The 15,132-nt window shown below is 43.2% G+C and overlaps 1 protein-coding gene across 6 annotated transcripts in view; it reads left to right on the plus strand.

Moving 5' to 3' along the window:
* Positions 1 to 15,132, plus strand: part of RALGPS1 (Ral GEF with PH domain and SH3 binding motif 1) — a 480,822-nt gene that overhangs the window by 345,013 nt on the left and 120,677 nt on the right. For all 6 annotated transcript variants that reach the window (XR_005659940.1, XM_029062600.2, XM_029062604.2 and 3 more), the window contains exons 10-11: positions 4,462 to 4,599; positions 8,431 to 8,524. Coding sequence is in view for 5 of the 6 variants with exons in the window: in XM_029062600.2 (XP_028918433.1) it covers positions 4,462 to 4,599; positions 8,431 to 8,524 (232 nt within the window). In the remaining variant the exon portion in view is untranslated. The remainder of the gene's footprint in view (positions 1 to 4,461; positions 4,600 to 8,430; positions 8,525 to 15,132) is intronic.

Genomic DNA, 15,132 nt, shown 5'->3' on the forward strand with positions numbered 1-15,132 from the left:
TTTGCATAATGTGGACTCAGAACCAGTAACCAGAAGCGAGGGCAAGAGGGAGGGGAATGGGAGTTTTGTCTTCTTAAAGGAGTTGTGTTTGGGGCTGCATGAATGTCATCAAAATGTAGCCGTGGGCCAGCACAGTTATTGGAAGCTATAGCTGAGCAAGGAAGTCCCATCCTCTTACCCCCTTACTCCCAACAGAGGTTGGTTTTTGTGTGTGAACCCTGGAGGTGCTCTGAAGAGCACCATTCATCAAATTTAATTGTATTTTAGTGTTTCATGGGTAATAATCATAATATTTGCTAAGTGCTTGCTATGTGGCAAGCACCGTACTAAGCGTTAAAATATGTACAAGTTAATCAGGTCAGTCGTAGTCCTGTGCCAAATGGGGCTCACAGTCTTGAAAGGAAGAACAGGAATTGAATTCCCATTTGACAGGTGAGGAAACTGAGTCAAAGAGAAGATATGTGACTTGCCCAAGGTCACACAGAAGGCAAGCAAACAAACAGATCTAGGATTAGAACCTAGGTCCTATGACTCTCAGGTCCGGGCTCTTTCCAATAGGCCACATTACTTTTCGAGATCTCGCCCCTTTTTTCATTTCCCTTTCCTTCTTAATTATTTCCCAAAATTCTCAGTCCAACAGTCACAGTCTATTGCATGAAACTCCCACCATCAATTTCATAAGGAACCCCGTACTATGTAAATTGCAAAGACTGCTAACACTTTATGGCGACAGTCACTATGACACCCATCCATAATATAAAAAGCGGATGAGGCCTTCATGCCTCTACCCTTGGCCAGATATCGCCTGATATGGCTTGCTGGCCACAGGGAGATTGGATGAGAATGTGGATTGCTCAGTACCGCCCATCACCAATCCTGGAAACGTAAGTGTGGTTTCTGATGACAGTGAAGAAAATCAAAGCAAAAACCCTCTGCTTGTAGGGAGTCCATGGAGCTTCTTGTAGGCATGGAACATGACTACCAACTTTGTTATATTGTACTCTTCCAAGAACTTAGTAAACGCTCAATGAATATGATTAATTGATGAATTGATTGATCGCTTAGTTGCTGAAGAGTCAGCAGTACTGTTTGGTAGCACCCTAAGTCTCTGAGCAGCTGTTTAGGATCACACCACTGACCCCAAATGGGGGAAGAGCTAGCCGAAGTCTATAAAATTGCTTGCTTCACCCAAACAATCAACTGATCAATCAACCAGTGGTTATTTAATAATAATAATTGTATTAAGCGCTTACTATGTGCCAAGCACTGTTCTAAGTGCTGGGGCAGATACAAAGTAATCCGGTTGTTCCACGTGGGGCTAACAGTCTTAATCCCCATTTTACAGATGAAGTAACTGAGGCACAGAGAAGTTAAGTGACTTGCCCAAGGTCACACCACTGACAAGTGGTAGAGGCGGGATTAGTGCTTACTGTGTGAGCAGAGAACTGTACTAAGTAACAATAGTGTTGATAGTATGGAAGAAAACTTCACAGACTCTGCATTGTTTTCAAAAGGGTATGCCGGGGACAAGTTTATTACTACTAGGACTTCTTCTAGCACTAGTAGGGAGTGGGGGTTGACGGGAGGAGTTTCCTCTACTGGTCAAGGCCAGCTCAACTCCAAGTAATACAGTTTCTTTATATACGGTTGGTTCAGCATCCTAGCTTCACACGTGATCAAAGAGTACAAATCATTGTATATTCCTTAATCCAAACAGCAAAAAATTCTACTTAGGGTTATTATTAGGCCCTGCCTAGTTCTCTCCATTATAAGAATCTGGTGGGCAAACACTACTGACAGCCAGGTTAGAAATCCTGACCTGACTTCTTCCTATCTCAAGACCTGGACCAACCTAACTTTCTGATAGACAGATAGACAGGTATCCTATATAGGATAGAATAAAGGAAAGAGGAGCATGTGTGATGTGCCCGCTTCGAGTAAACGGTGTCTTGGCCAGACGAAATCGAGTCCAGGCCTAAAGGGCCTTCACGTTCCAACTCTTGGTATTTTACCACTCCGAGGGACTCTAGTCATCAGAGTTACTCTTGTTCACTTAAACAGTGTGGTTAGGAGACAGTCAAGCAAGGCTAGAAACAAAACAACTCAGAAGGAATGGTTAGAAGAGAAGGGACTAACACAAGGTTATTTTTTTATAACCACAGTGCTTCCACAATAGACTCAACCCTTGCCCACGAGGAGCTTACAGACTAAAAGGAGAGACAGACATTAAAAGAAATTATAGATGGGGAAATGGGAGAGTATAGGTATTTGTGTATAAATCCTGGGGAACTGGGGTGAAGATCAAGTGCTTAAGGGGCACAGAACCAAGCACACAGGTGAGACTGAAGGGAGGGCAAATAGGAGAAATGAGGGATTAGTTTGGGAAGATATCTTAGAGGAGGTGTAATTTTAGTAGAGATTTGAAGGTGGGGAAATGGACTGTCAGATATGATGAGGAAGTGAGTTTCAGGCCAGAAAGAAGATGTGAGCAAGGGGTCATTGGTGAAATAGACAAGATAGAGGCACAGTGAGCAGATCTGTGTAAGAGGGGCGATACCTGCAGTCTGGGTGGTAGCCGGAGTTGAGCGAGGTAAGATAAGAGAGGAGGAGCTGATTGAGTGTAGAAGGCTCCTAAGAAGACTATGACTAGCTGGCTTCATCTTGAGGGGGAGAAGTAAACCATGCCTTCCACAGTAGCTCCACACTGATCCTAATTGTCCAAGACCTCCTATCCTTGAGTGGTCCCTGCCAGTTACCATGGATCAGAGCCTGACCAGTATGCATGCCAAACTTGTAGGTGCCCATCCAGTCCAGCATAGCACATCACTAGAGGGTGGCACAGTGGTATACAATACACATTGAAGAGTTTTGTGTCACGGACCCCAACACATGCTGCATGATTTATCTTACTTAAAGATAGGCTTTCCTTTAGGGTTTAATTGAGAAGATTTCTATGTTGGGAAATGTAGGGATTTTACTTTTGCAGGTTGGAACCACTTGCTATAGTAAAGGGACATATGAAAGGTTGGTTTTTGTCATATATTTGATTCCTTCATTAACCTTCATCTGAATCAAGTTTCCTAACCAATTCAGTAATGTAACTAGAGTACAAAGCCGATTATCTGAACAGTGTGAGGCACGAGAATAGTTCCAATAATTATTCACTGCTATTTATTGAGTGCTTACTGTGTGCAGAGCACTCTGCTAAGTGGTTGGGAGAGTACAACAGAGGAGGTAGACAGGTTCTGTGCCCATAAGGAGCTTGCAGACTAGAGAAATTATTATGACACTTAATTGCTTTCTATGTGCTGTACACTTGACCAAGTGGTGGGGTAGTTTGGACACAATCCCTCTCCCACACTGGGCTCACAGTCTGATGGGGAGAGAGAACAGGTATTGATTCCCATTGTGCAGGTAAGGAAAATGAGGCACAGAAAGGTTAAGTGATTTGTCCAAGGTAACACAGCAGACAAGTAGTAGAGTCAGCCTTAGAACCCAGATCCTCTGACTCCCAGACCCAGACTCTTCCCACTTGGCCACACTGCTTCCCATAATGATATGTTCAAATAACATGGCTGTTGGCCTTTGGCTGTTGTGGATATTTTTCAGTTATTTGAACATCATTTTTTCATCGACTTAGTGGAAAAAGCGGGGAATTGGGAGTCAGGAGACCCAGGTTCTAATCGTACTCTGCCTCTGGTGTATTGTGTGACCTTGGGCAAGTCTTTTATCCTCATATTATAGAGAAAGAAAGCAAAGCACTAAGAGGTTAAAATGTGTGTTTTTCCTTCCTCTATAATCGTGAACCCTGTGTGGGTCAGGAACTGTGTCTAATCTGATAATTCTCTCTTCCTTAGTGCTTATAATATAGAAAGTGCATTATAAATACCAGAAGTATCTACCTTTCTGTTTAGAAAAGTGGAAATACAAATAAACATTTCAATAATTAGCTTTTCACAGTAATTATACTGAAACATCAACACTAATCCAAGAATATGGAGAAGAATCAATGATTTATATTTAATCATAAATATAATATACAGAACCAACTAAAGATTCTAAATTATATACATGAAATCATTGAAAAAGGAAATATATAAAATTTTATATGAAAAGGAAAACTGATGATGTTTTCCACTGTGATTGCCTAAGGTTTTTCAGTTGGATTGCAAGCTGAAATAATTTCATCGGTGTTTTTAATGAACTTGAAATCCAAAAGTTCTGCCAGAATTATACTGCAGATAGCATCTCAGAGTGAAAAAATCTCTGTGCAAGATGAGAATTTTATATTGGAGTTGTTCCGAACTATTGTTTGCTTTTTTGTTAACCTCATTCTGAATCCCTTCTAAAGTAGTGAGGTAAAGGTAGTATACTACTCTTTCTGAATGTAATAAAATATTCAGTTTCTGTTAATGGGAGTTAGTCCATTATTTCAATAATGAATACCTGCTTTAATTTCAGGAATTTACCTTCTGGACTTAATCTATATTGATTCAGCGTATCCTGCTTCAGGAAGTATCATGGAGAATGAACAAAGGTCCAATCAGATGAACAATATCCTCCGAATAATAGCTGATTTACAGGTCTCCTGTAGCTACGGTGAGTAGCTGAATATTGGTTGGGATAGACATGTCTGCCTTTAGAATGGATCATAACTAGCTGATTTTCTCTTGTAGTGAAACCTCTTGTAGTCACATCTCTGGGCACCTCTGGATCTTCTTCGATTGTGAGCTCCCCAAGGGGCAGGAACCATATCTAATTTCCACCTGGGTATTCTCTCCCTGTGCTTAGTACATTGCTCTGCACACAGTGAACACTCAATAAATACTACCACTCCTACTAAGTACCACATTAAAAGCTGGGAGTCACAGGAGAGGGAAGGACCCAGACTATGGAGGATGAGGAAGATCTGTTCCTTTGAAGATCTTGGTGACTGTAGGGGTCCCTGTGAGAGTGGAAAGCCTTGGGCAATTGTCCAGGTTCCCATCAGTTGAAGTGCCATGAAATGCTGAGGGAGGAAAGAAAGGAGTTTCAGGAATGTGGACAAGGTGTTTGCAAGCTCTAGTGGAAGCAGCATGGCCTAACGGCTAGAGAATGGGCCTGGGAGTCAGAAGGAAATGACTTGTCTGCTGTATGACCTTGGGGAAGGCACTTAACTTCTCTGTGCCTCAGTTACCTCATCTGCAAAATGGGGATTAAGACTGTGAGCCTCATGTGGGACATTGTGTCCAACCTGATTAGCTTGAATTTACCCCAACACTTGGTTCAGTGCCTTAGACGTAGTAAGTGCTTAACAGATGCCATTTAAAAAAAACAGGTAACTTCCACTGCTTCTGGGCTCCCTATGCTATCTCCACTGTTCTGGGGTTCCTGCTCTGGGTGCTAGGGAAAGTGATGTGGGGTGGAAAGTCCAAGAAACATATGGCAGGATTACAGAGGGGTAGCAGAGAGAGAGAGGAGAGACTGAAAGGACCAACAGAATGGCCCAGAACCTGACAAGCAACAGAGCTTGGGCACTAGACTAAAGCTGGCATTCTGGCCAGAATGGCTTTTTATGCAGTCATGGGGCATAGAGAAGGCCCTGGGTTCTAATCCCGCTCCACCACATTTCTGCTGTGAGGCCTTGGACAGGTCACTTCACTTCTCTGGCCTCAGTTACCTCCATCTGTAAAATGAAGATAAGAGTGTGAGCCCCATATGGGGCAATATCAGTCTTGAATCTGATTAACTTGTTTCTGCCTCAGTGCTTGGAACACTGTTTGGCACATAGTAAGTGCTTAACAAGTGCCATAATTATTACTATTATTGTTATATATCCAGGATTGCCAATGCTACCCGGCCCAGATGGCTGTCAGTCTTATTTTTAAGATCTCTAGGGACTGCATTCCATCCTGGGGTTCCTGTTTAATCATTCTTACAGTCAATAAGGTCTTGCTTTTTTCAACTTTACTCCCTTGTTAATACTGTTTCACCACTAAATTGAGGAATGGGTTCATGCACTGCCTTTCTCTTGAATGGAAGGAAAATGTACATTGCCTGTGAGCCATTGCAACACAGTGGTGAATTTGGGGTCCTAAAGGCTCTATGGGAAATGCTCACATCATCTGCTATCAACTCCATCTTGTCATTTATAAATATTGCCCATGAGAACTTGATATTCCATCTGTCATTAAGACTATCAAATGACATTAATCCATACCTGGAGCAGCTCTTGCAAAATGTTTGACTGTTTTTGGACAGAAATATCTCAGTGGTTTTTCCAGCTTCATGTTTCCCCCAACAGAAGAAACCTTTTGAGGTTAACTCTTAGGTTTAAATGAGCGAGCAGCCTCCTCTAAGGTTTTCTATGAGGTCTCATTCACCTGGGATTTTCCTACCGAAAATGAAAATATGCCTTTCAAAAAGCCCCTGGAAGAATAAAGGGCAAAGCAGCATATACCCACTCGGGTGTTCACCCCAACAGTCCCTCAGCTTTTGGGCCAAGCTCCAAACCAAGGGATCGGTCATAGGCTATAATGAAAGTATCCAGTTTAGTGAAAAAAAAAACCAACCAGAAATTATTTTATTGACAGCGAAGAGAGTGCTTCTGGAATTACAGCTGTCGGAGCTCCAGTCATTCGGTCTGCAAATAGTTTGGAGTGTCCCCAAGAGAAGCATAAATCCATGCTCAGAAAAGTGACTGGATTTAATGGAAAAAGGAATATTTTAGTGCATTCTCTGTTTTGACCAGATTTGTTCAAGGAAAGCAGCATCAGTGATACTGGATCATTATGTCTCACTCATTTTCGTTGGGGCAGTAAATATAGAACCTTAAATTTTTGAAAATATTAAGAAAACTCATTAAAACTTTTTCTTGATTTCAGACATGATAAAACAGAGGATTGGGGGGTAGGCTGCTGTGGGGTAGGGGTGGCCGCTATAGGGCAGGGGCAGATGCAGTGGTAGCAGTCACAGCCCAGTGAAACTTGTTGAAGGAGGCTGGCTTCTTCCCTGGTCCACTGCCCCTGTTCCCAGAAATTCACCATGCACTCTCCCAGCACTGGGTGTGGATTGGTCAGAAACTCCAATGCACAATGCATGATTTTCTAAGAACCAACCAGTATAATTTTTGCTCTAATCCAGTAGGTTCTAAATGTATTCTAAATGTAATCTGAATCTATATTCAGGAAGTTTTTCATTGTAGCTTGCTACTGGTTTTGGTAGTTCATTATTCAAAAACAGTAAATTTCAATTGCTTACTTCAAACTAGACAAATTCCATCCTTTTGGAGATACCCTCTTATCTCCTTTTCCCTCTCCTCAAATTGTACCCCCAGATCCTCAGTTTTGAAGATTGCTACTATTTTGTGAAGTATTTGAATGCTATCCAATGATAAGAACTCCAGACAGAAAGGAAACTCACAGTACCTAGAACTGGGAGGGACCTCAAGAGGTCACCTAGTTCACCCTCTATCTCCGATAGTTAAATAACTAAAACACCAAGGACAAATAACTCAACCTTTCCTTGATTTCGGAAAGGTGTTTTAGGGATTGGGCTCAAGTTATGTGTGAATAGGATCATGGACAATTGAGTTCTGGAATATAGAATCCTAGCATCGAAGCTATGCTCATAGTAACACAGCTAGGCAGGGTGGGACCTGTGAAGAGAATGAGCAGTGTGAAGCAGTGTAGCCTAAAGAATAGAGCATGGGCCTGGAAGTCAGAAACAACTGGGTTCTCATCCTGCCTCTGCCACTTGTCTGCTTTGTGACTTTGGGCAAGTCACTTCACTTCTCTGTGCCTTAGTTACCTTATATGTAAAATGGGGATTAATGGGGACTGTGAGCCCCACATGGGACAGGGCCTATGTCTAACCTGATTATCTTGTATCTACTCCAGAACTTCATACAGTACCTGGCACATAGTAAGCACTTAACAAATTCCATAAAAAAATGAGCAACAGAAAGAGCCTCCAACAGCTGCTTTATGGAAAGCCTGAAATTGGGAAACTGACAGGAATGAAGGCAGAGGAAGCATTTTAAGGACATGGTAAAACAAAGCCTCAGTCAGTGCTGAATCCCAGCATAAAACTGGGAGTCAGTTGTTGATGACAGACCTACATGACTCTATCATCAAGAGAGGAGTAGCTCTCTTTGAGGAAAAGTTTTGCATGGAGAGACAAGACAGCACAAGAGAAAACAGTGTCAGATGCTGCAAACATTCAACAAACCACCCAGAAAAGGACAACTTTTTGTATGCCCAGTATGTCCAGTTCTGTGAATCTCAAACTAACCTTTTCAGACAAATGCATTCTTGGATGAACCTCATCACCATCAGTGATACCTTTGAATATGAACAGTTATATGCATGAACTATTTCTAAGCAAAGAGAATGCTAAGTATTGTATAGCAGGTTTTTTCTTTGAAGTCACAGTTTTCTCTCTCTATTTCAGATCACCTCATAACACTTCCTCATGTACAAAAGTACTTGAAATCTGTGCGCTACATTGAAGAGCTTCAGAAATTTGTGGAAGATGATAATTACAAGTAAGTTAATGTCTGCTCCAGATCCATAGAATTTTAAGCAGAAATAAAGTTGACAAAATACACAAATAATAAAATCATTTTCGGGTTTAAGGCTGTGCTTTATTTCCAAAATAATACGTGACTTTCTGTTAATGAGGGCAGGAATCATGTCTACTCACTGTTGTAATCTCCCAAGTGCTCAGTACGGTGCACTGCACAGAACAGACCCTCAGTAAATACTGTTGGTTGATTTAATATATAATTTTGTTGGGTGGAATAATTTAGAAGTTGAAAGGAGATGCACAGTTGGGACTAAATTCTTTTAAACAGTGAAAAGGTGTATTTAGCAGGTGGCATAACATCACGTAGAGTGTACACAAGGTTGATTAGGTGTTTGGTGATGGATAAACTGGCCTGGAAAGGAGCTTGGAGGTGAATAATTTCTCAGAGTTCACAATTTGAAAGTCGGTATGTGGAATCTGTCAGAAGCATTATGGCATGTTTTGAAAGCAGCGAATATGCAGAGAGAACGTGGAAAGGGGTCATGAATGGCCAAGCTTGGTTTTCTTTCCCAGAGCACTATTTTCAGATACCAAACTGCTAATGAATTCTTTCCCCCTTAAACCAGGTGATGTGTCCTCTCTTCCTCCTTTGTGGAGAAGATAGTAGTAATAGTATGTACTAACCGTTTACTGTGCAGAGTACTGTACTAAGTGCTAGAAAAGTATACAAAAATGGGAATTTGATACGGCCCCTTGCCCTCAAGTGAGACTCTAAGCAAGAGAAAGGGGACTAATGATGGACACATATGGAGTGATGAAACAATAAAACACTAAATCAATATAAAAGACAAGGACAAGTATGCAGAATAAAAGCAAAAATCCCTAGGGTGCTGTGGCTAGAGGAAAAGAATTTCAGATTCCTCAAGGCTCAGAGTCCAAGATACGCCCGTAGCCACTGTGACTGTTACAACAGCTGCTGGTCTTCCTGAGGTTTTGGGAAGACTTCATGTTTTGGGCACTTGTAGGTTTCTTGCAGGTTGTGGAAGGCAGGACAGGATGGAGTCTTCTCTGATGCGAAGGATGGTCAGTGCCAGTTCCCAGGGAGGCTGTGTGGCTGTCCTGTGGGAGGACACTGAGAACTCTGAGTTGCTGCTTTGATCGCAGGAGCCCAGTGTGCCCAGAGAGTACATAAATGTTTGTAGGGGAGTTGAATTATTTTTCAGTATTCTTTTTCAGCATTTTTCATTTTGTAAAATGGCACCATGTAAGACAAAAATTTTGGCATTTGTATAAACCATTCTACAGGAATTACAGAGAAATAGCTTTCAAAGGAGAACCCCAGAGATGCAAAGTTGCCAGAGGTTATTTTTCACCCACATGGGTAAGTCATCCTTGTTTTTCCCAGGGCAAGATTTACTCTGAGTTCTTCGACCTCTGATTCACAGCATGGCCCCCTGGGGGCTCTCCTTCCTTGTCTTCAACTCCCCAGTGGGTTTCCTCCACCCCTATCTGGCAACAGAACAGCACCATCACACCTCCAAACCTGGATCCTATATTTATTCCTTGTTTTTCCACAGAGATAGGGATTCTCCAGGTGGGAGTGACAGATGAGCCACAGTTTTGAAACTGCAGGACCAAGAATCTGTGTGGAGGAATTGATTATAACACTAATGGTTTGTGTGGGGCCACTCAGACTCTCCCCTGCCAGTCGTGTTCCTGCTGGAGCACAGGAGTGTAGCAACTGAGGAGGCAGGCAAGAGGGCAACACACAGCAAATTCAAAACAAAGGACTTTTTTTTTCCTGCAGGACCATGTATGGCTGAAATGACCATAGCATAAAGCCAATGCTATGCTGGAGCACCAGGCCCAGTTGGCAGTTGCCTGGGTAGCCACTCTGGCCTTTGCCATCCTTATTAGCCTGGTATATTCCAGATTCCTTCTGGGCTTGTCCAACTCATGAAATGCCCTAGGTTGTTCTTTGTCCAGAAGCTATCATCACTGATGGCATGGCCCCACCCGGCATTAGAAGCAACAAAGCATAGTGGATATAGGGTTCTAATCCCCACTTGTCTGCTATATGACCTTGGGCAGGTCACTTCACTTCTCTGTGCCTCAGTTATATCATCTGCAAAGTGGGGATCAAGATTGGGAGCCCCATGTGGTTCAGGGACCTGTGTCCACCTCAATTTGCTTTTATAGATCCCAGTGCTTAGTACAGTTCCTAGCACACAGTAAGTGCTTAACAAATACCACAGTTATTATTAATGAGGCATTCCCCACCTGGCAGCGCCAAACCAGGGCCCTGGTCTCTGGTTTCCTAGAACCATACTCTCTCTACTGGACCTGCTACTGTTGAGCCAGGGGAAAGAGCACTGCTCTGGGAATTAGGGAGCCTGGGTTGTAATCCTATGCATTGCATGTATAAAAGGCAGTGAAAAGAGAAGGGAAAGCCCTGAGGTCATTTAAAAATGAAAACAACACAAGCATATAGCTTCCCACTTATTCAAATGTTTTACATTTTTATAACAGTATAAATAGCGTGTCTTTATGGTATTCTTATGTATCATGCATACTTTCATTTCTTAAAACATTTTTGTAGTTTTCTTTCCTTTTCATAAAATAACTAACCAGGGAGGAGAAAACACCACCCAAATAAGAGAAGCAGCATGGCTCAGTGGAAAGCACATGGGCTTAGGAGTCAGAGGTAATGGGTTCTAATCCTGGCTCTGCCACCTGTCATTCATTCAATAGTATTTGTTGAGTGCTTACTATGTGCAGAGCACTGAACTAAGCGCTTGGAATGTACAGTTCGGCAACTGATAGAGACAATCCCTGCCCAGTGACGGGCTCACAGCCTAAACAGGGGAGACAGTCAGCAAGCCCAAACAGAACAAAACAAGACAATATCATCAAGATAAATAGAATCAAGGCGATATACACCTCATTAACAAAATAAAGAGGGTAATAAATAATATATACAAATGAGCAAAGTGCCGAGGGGAGGGGAAGGGGGAAGAGCAGAGGGTGGGGGGAGGAGGAGCAGATGGAAAGGGAGGCTCAGCCTGGGAAGGCCTCCTGGAGGAGGTGAGCTCTCAGTAGGGCTTTGAAGAGGGGAAGAGAGTTAGTTTGGCGGATGTGAGGAGTGAGGACATTCCAGGACAGTGGTAGGACGTGGGCCAGGGGTTGATGTCGGGACAGGTGCGAACAGGGGACAGTGAGGAGGTGAGTGGCAGAGGAGCGGAGTGTATGGGGTGGGCAGTAGAAAGAGAGAAGGGAGGAGAGGTAGGAGGGGGCAAGGTGATGGAGAGCCTTGAAGCCTAGAGTGAGGAGTGTTTGTTTCGTGTGATAGGCAACTACAGGAGGTTTTTAAGGAGGGGAATGACATACCCAGAGCGTTTCTGTAGGAAAATGATCTGGGTAGCGGAATGAAGCATAGACTGGAGTGGGGAGAGACAGGAGGAAGGGAGATCAGAGAGAAGGCTGACACAATAATCCAGTTCGGATATTATGAGAGCTTATACCAGTACAATAACTGTTTGGATGGAGAGGAAAGGGCGGATCTTGGCGATATTGTAAAGATGAGACTGGCAGGCATTAGTGATGGATTGGATGTGTGGGGTGAATGAGAGAGCTGAGTCAAGGATGACACCAAGGTTGCGGGCTTGAGAGTCGGGTAGGATGGTCATACTATCCACAGAGACAGGGAAGTCAGGAAGATGACAGGGCTTGGGAGGGAAGATAAGGAGCTCAGTTTTGGACATGTTGAATTTTAGGTGGCGGGCAGACATCCAGGTGGAGACGTCCTGGAGGTAGGAGGAGATATGAATCTGGAGGGAGGAAGAGAGAACAGGGGAGGAGATGTAGATTTGGAGGTCATTTGCATAGAGATGATAGTTGAAGCCGTGGGAGCAAATGAGTTCACCAAGGGAGTGAGTATAGATGGAGAACAGAAGAGGGCCAAGAACTGACCCTTGAGGAACCCCTACAGTTAGAGGATAGGAGGGGAAGAAGAAGTCCCCGAAGGAGCCCGAGAATGAACAGCCAGAAAGGTAAGAGGAGAATGAGGAGAGGACGGAGTCCTTGAAGCCAAGGTGAGATAAAGTGTGGAGGAGAAGGGGATGGTCGACAGTGTCAAAGGCAGCTGAGAGGTCGAGGAGGATTAGGATAGAGTAGGAGCCATTGGATTTGGCAAGGAGGAGGTCATGGGTGACCTTTGAGAGGGCAGTTTCAGGGAGTGGAGGGGACGGAAGCCAGTTTGGAGGGCGTCCAAGAGATAGTTGGAGTTGAGGAATTCAAGGCAGTGAGTATAGATGACTCATTCTAGGAGTTTGGAAAGGAATGGTAGGAGGGAGATAGGATGATAACTGGAAGGGGAAGTGGGGTCGAGAGAGGGTTTTTTTTAGGATGGGGGAGACAAAGGCATGTTTGAAGACAGAGGGGAAGAAACCACTGGAGAGTGAGTGGTTAAAGATAGAAGTTAAGGAGGGGAGGAGGGAAGGGGTGATAGTTTTTGTAAGGTGAGTGGGAATGGGGTCTGAAGCACAGGTTGAAGGGGTGACACTTGTGAGGAGGGAGGAGATCTCTTCTGAGGATACTGCAGGGAAGGATGGGAAAATAGGGGAGAGGATTAGGAGCGGAGGGGATAGAGAAGGGTGGGGGTGACTTTGGGGAGATCAGACCTGATAGTGTTAATTTTCGTAATGAAGTAGGTGGCCAGATTGTTGGGGGGGAGGGATGGGGGAGGGAGAGAAATGGGGTGCCTGAGGAGAGAGTTAGAAGTCCGGAACGATTGGAGGGGATGATGGGCATGGGCGTCAATGAGGGAAGAAACGTAGTTTTGCCTGGCAGAGGGCAGAGTTAAGGCAGGAAAAGAGAGCTGTGTGACTTTGGGCAAGCCACTTAACTTCTCGGTGCCTCAGTTACCTCATCTGTAAAATGGGGATTAAGACTGTGAGCTTCACATAGGGCAACCTGATTACCCTGTATCTACTCCAGTGCTTAGAACAGCGCTTGGCACATAGTAAGCGCTTAACAAATGCCAACATTATTATTATTATTATTAAATTTCCAAAAAAGGAAATGAAACCCTGTATGATGGAGTAATAAGGCCATTCTTAGTGATTCTGATACCCTCGTAATAGTAGTCATGGTGATAGTAGCAGTGATACTAGAAATAGAATATTTTAAGTGTTTGATGTACTAAGTACTGGGAAAGAATTCACTGGGATTTAGGTGTGATCCCTGCCCCTTGGGTTCACATTGAGCCTCAGGAGAGGAAAGCACACTAGCATGAGACTGAGGAAGGGGAAGGTCTGAGGAGGGTGACCAAGAGTTGCCGCACATTTACCCAGTGGAATGGGTCTCCCAGGAAGAGCACAGGAATGCTAAACTGAAAGGCTGATTATGCTTATATGAGTTGAATGGTGGTGGGAATTGAAATAAATTCAGAAATTAATGTCATCTTGACATAGAATCTTACGTGTTTTCTCTTCAGCTGCAGACACTCCTGTATCCCCTCTGTGTTTTACACCTTTGTAGAGTGGGGGTCTCACTGCCACTGGGGCAGCTGTTGGGATCATTTTTTCTACTAAGCAAAGAGATGTAGCCATATAGGAATAGGCTCTCCTGTCAGCTTATACATGCTCACTTCCATGGCACTGCTAAAGAGATCAGAGGGAACCACTTTCCTCCAGTTAGTCCTAACTTGGACAGTATTTCAATATTTGTTTTATATTTATTCTACTTTTCTCAGCGGTATTATTTATTTTATTATTTTGTATGACCATGATTTACCTTCTCAGTAAATAAAAGCCAAGGGAGAAATGGTTTGTCATTACAAAAATGTAAATGGCAGGTAGTTGGCTGTTCATGGAAAGAACCCCCCAGGAGTGAAAAGTTGATTTCTGTGGTACTAGATAATATTTCCCATTCATGCAGTGGTGTGGAGATTATAGCTGGTAGTTTTCCATTTGCTTTATTTTCTTTCAAAAGAAAAGAAAATGGCCTATTTTTTTGTTTGTTTTTTTTTTTACTGTGACAGGATCTTTGAATGCATTGCTCATCATGAGGAATTTCTATTTAAATTTTGAAGGGCATTTTTTAATCCCAGTTTTTGCTTGAATTAAGCATTTGCTTTTACTTTATAAGGATTTTAGATGCTGCTTGCTTGTTTAATGTGGGAAAACTCATCTGCTGATGGAACATCAATTTTCTTTCTACAGCTTGCAGAACCTAAATTTCATTTTATTAGAGCAAAATGAAAACTAAATGTGAGAAAAATGGAGCAAAGCTTCTTTTTTAGTATTAAAGTGGTCAATTTTTCATAGCTCTCTTAGAAAAGCTTCCTATCCCAAATCTTCCATAAGGTGGAGGAAAGAGCAGTACCGATGATAGTGTAGTTGTTGACATTCACCACCCTTCTCCCAGCAGGTTCCTGGGGGCTGTACCTTATCACCTGTTCTCCAAGGAGGTTCCTGGGGGTTATCCTGCATCAACCCTTCTCCCTTCAGGTTTCCAGGAGTTGTACTTCATCACCCCTTTTCCCAGCAGGTTCCCAGGGGCTGTACTTCATCAATCCTTCTGCCAGGAGGTTCCCAGAGGCGGTACTGCATTAACCCTTTTCCCAGA

The sequence above is a fragment of the Ornithorhynchus anatinus genome, chromosome 4, assembly GCF_004115215.2.
Source record: "Ornithorhynchus anatinus isolate Pmale09 chromosome 4, mOrnAna1.pri.v4, whole genome shotgun sequence".
Classification (NCBI taxonomy): domain Eukaryota; kingdom Metazoa; phylum Chordata; class Mammalia; order Monotremata; family Ornithorhynchidae; genus Ornithorhynchus; species Ornithorhynchus anatinus.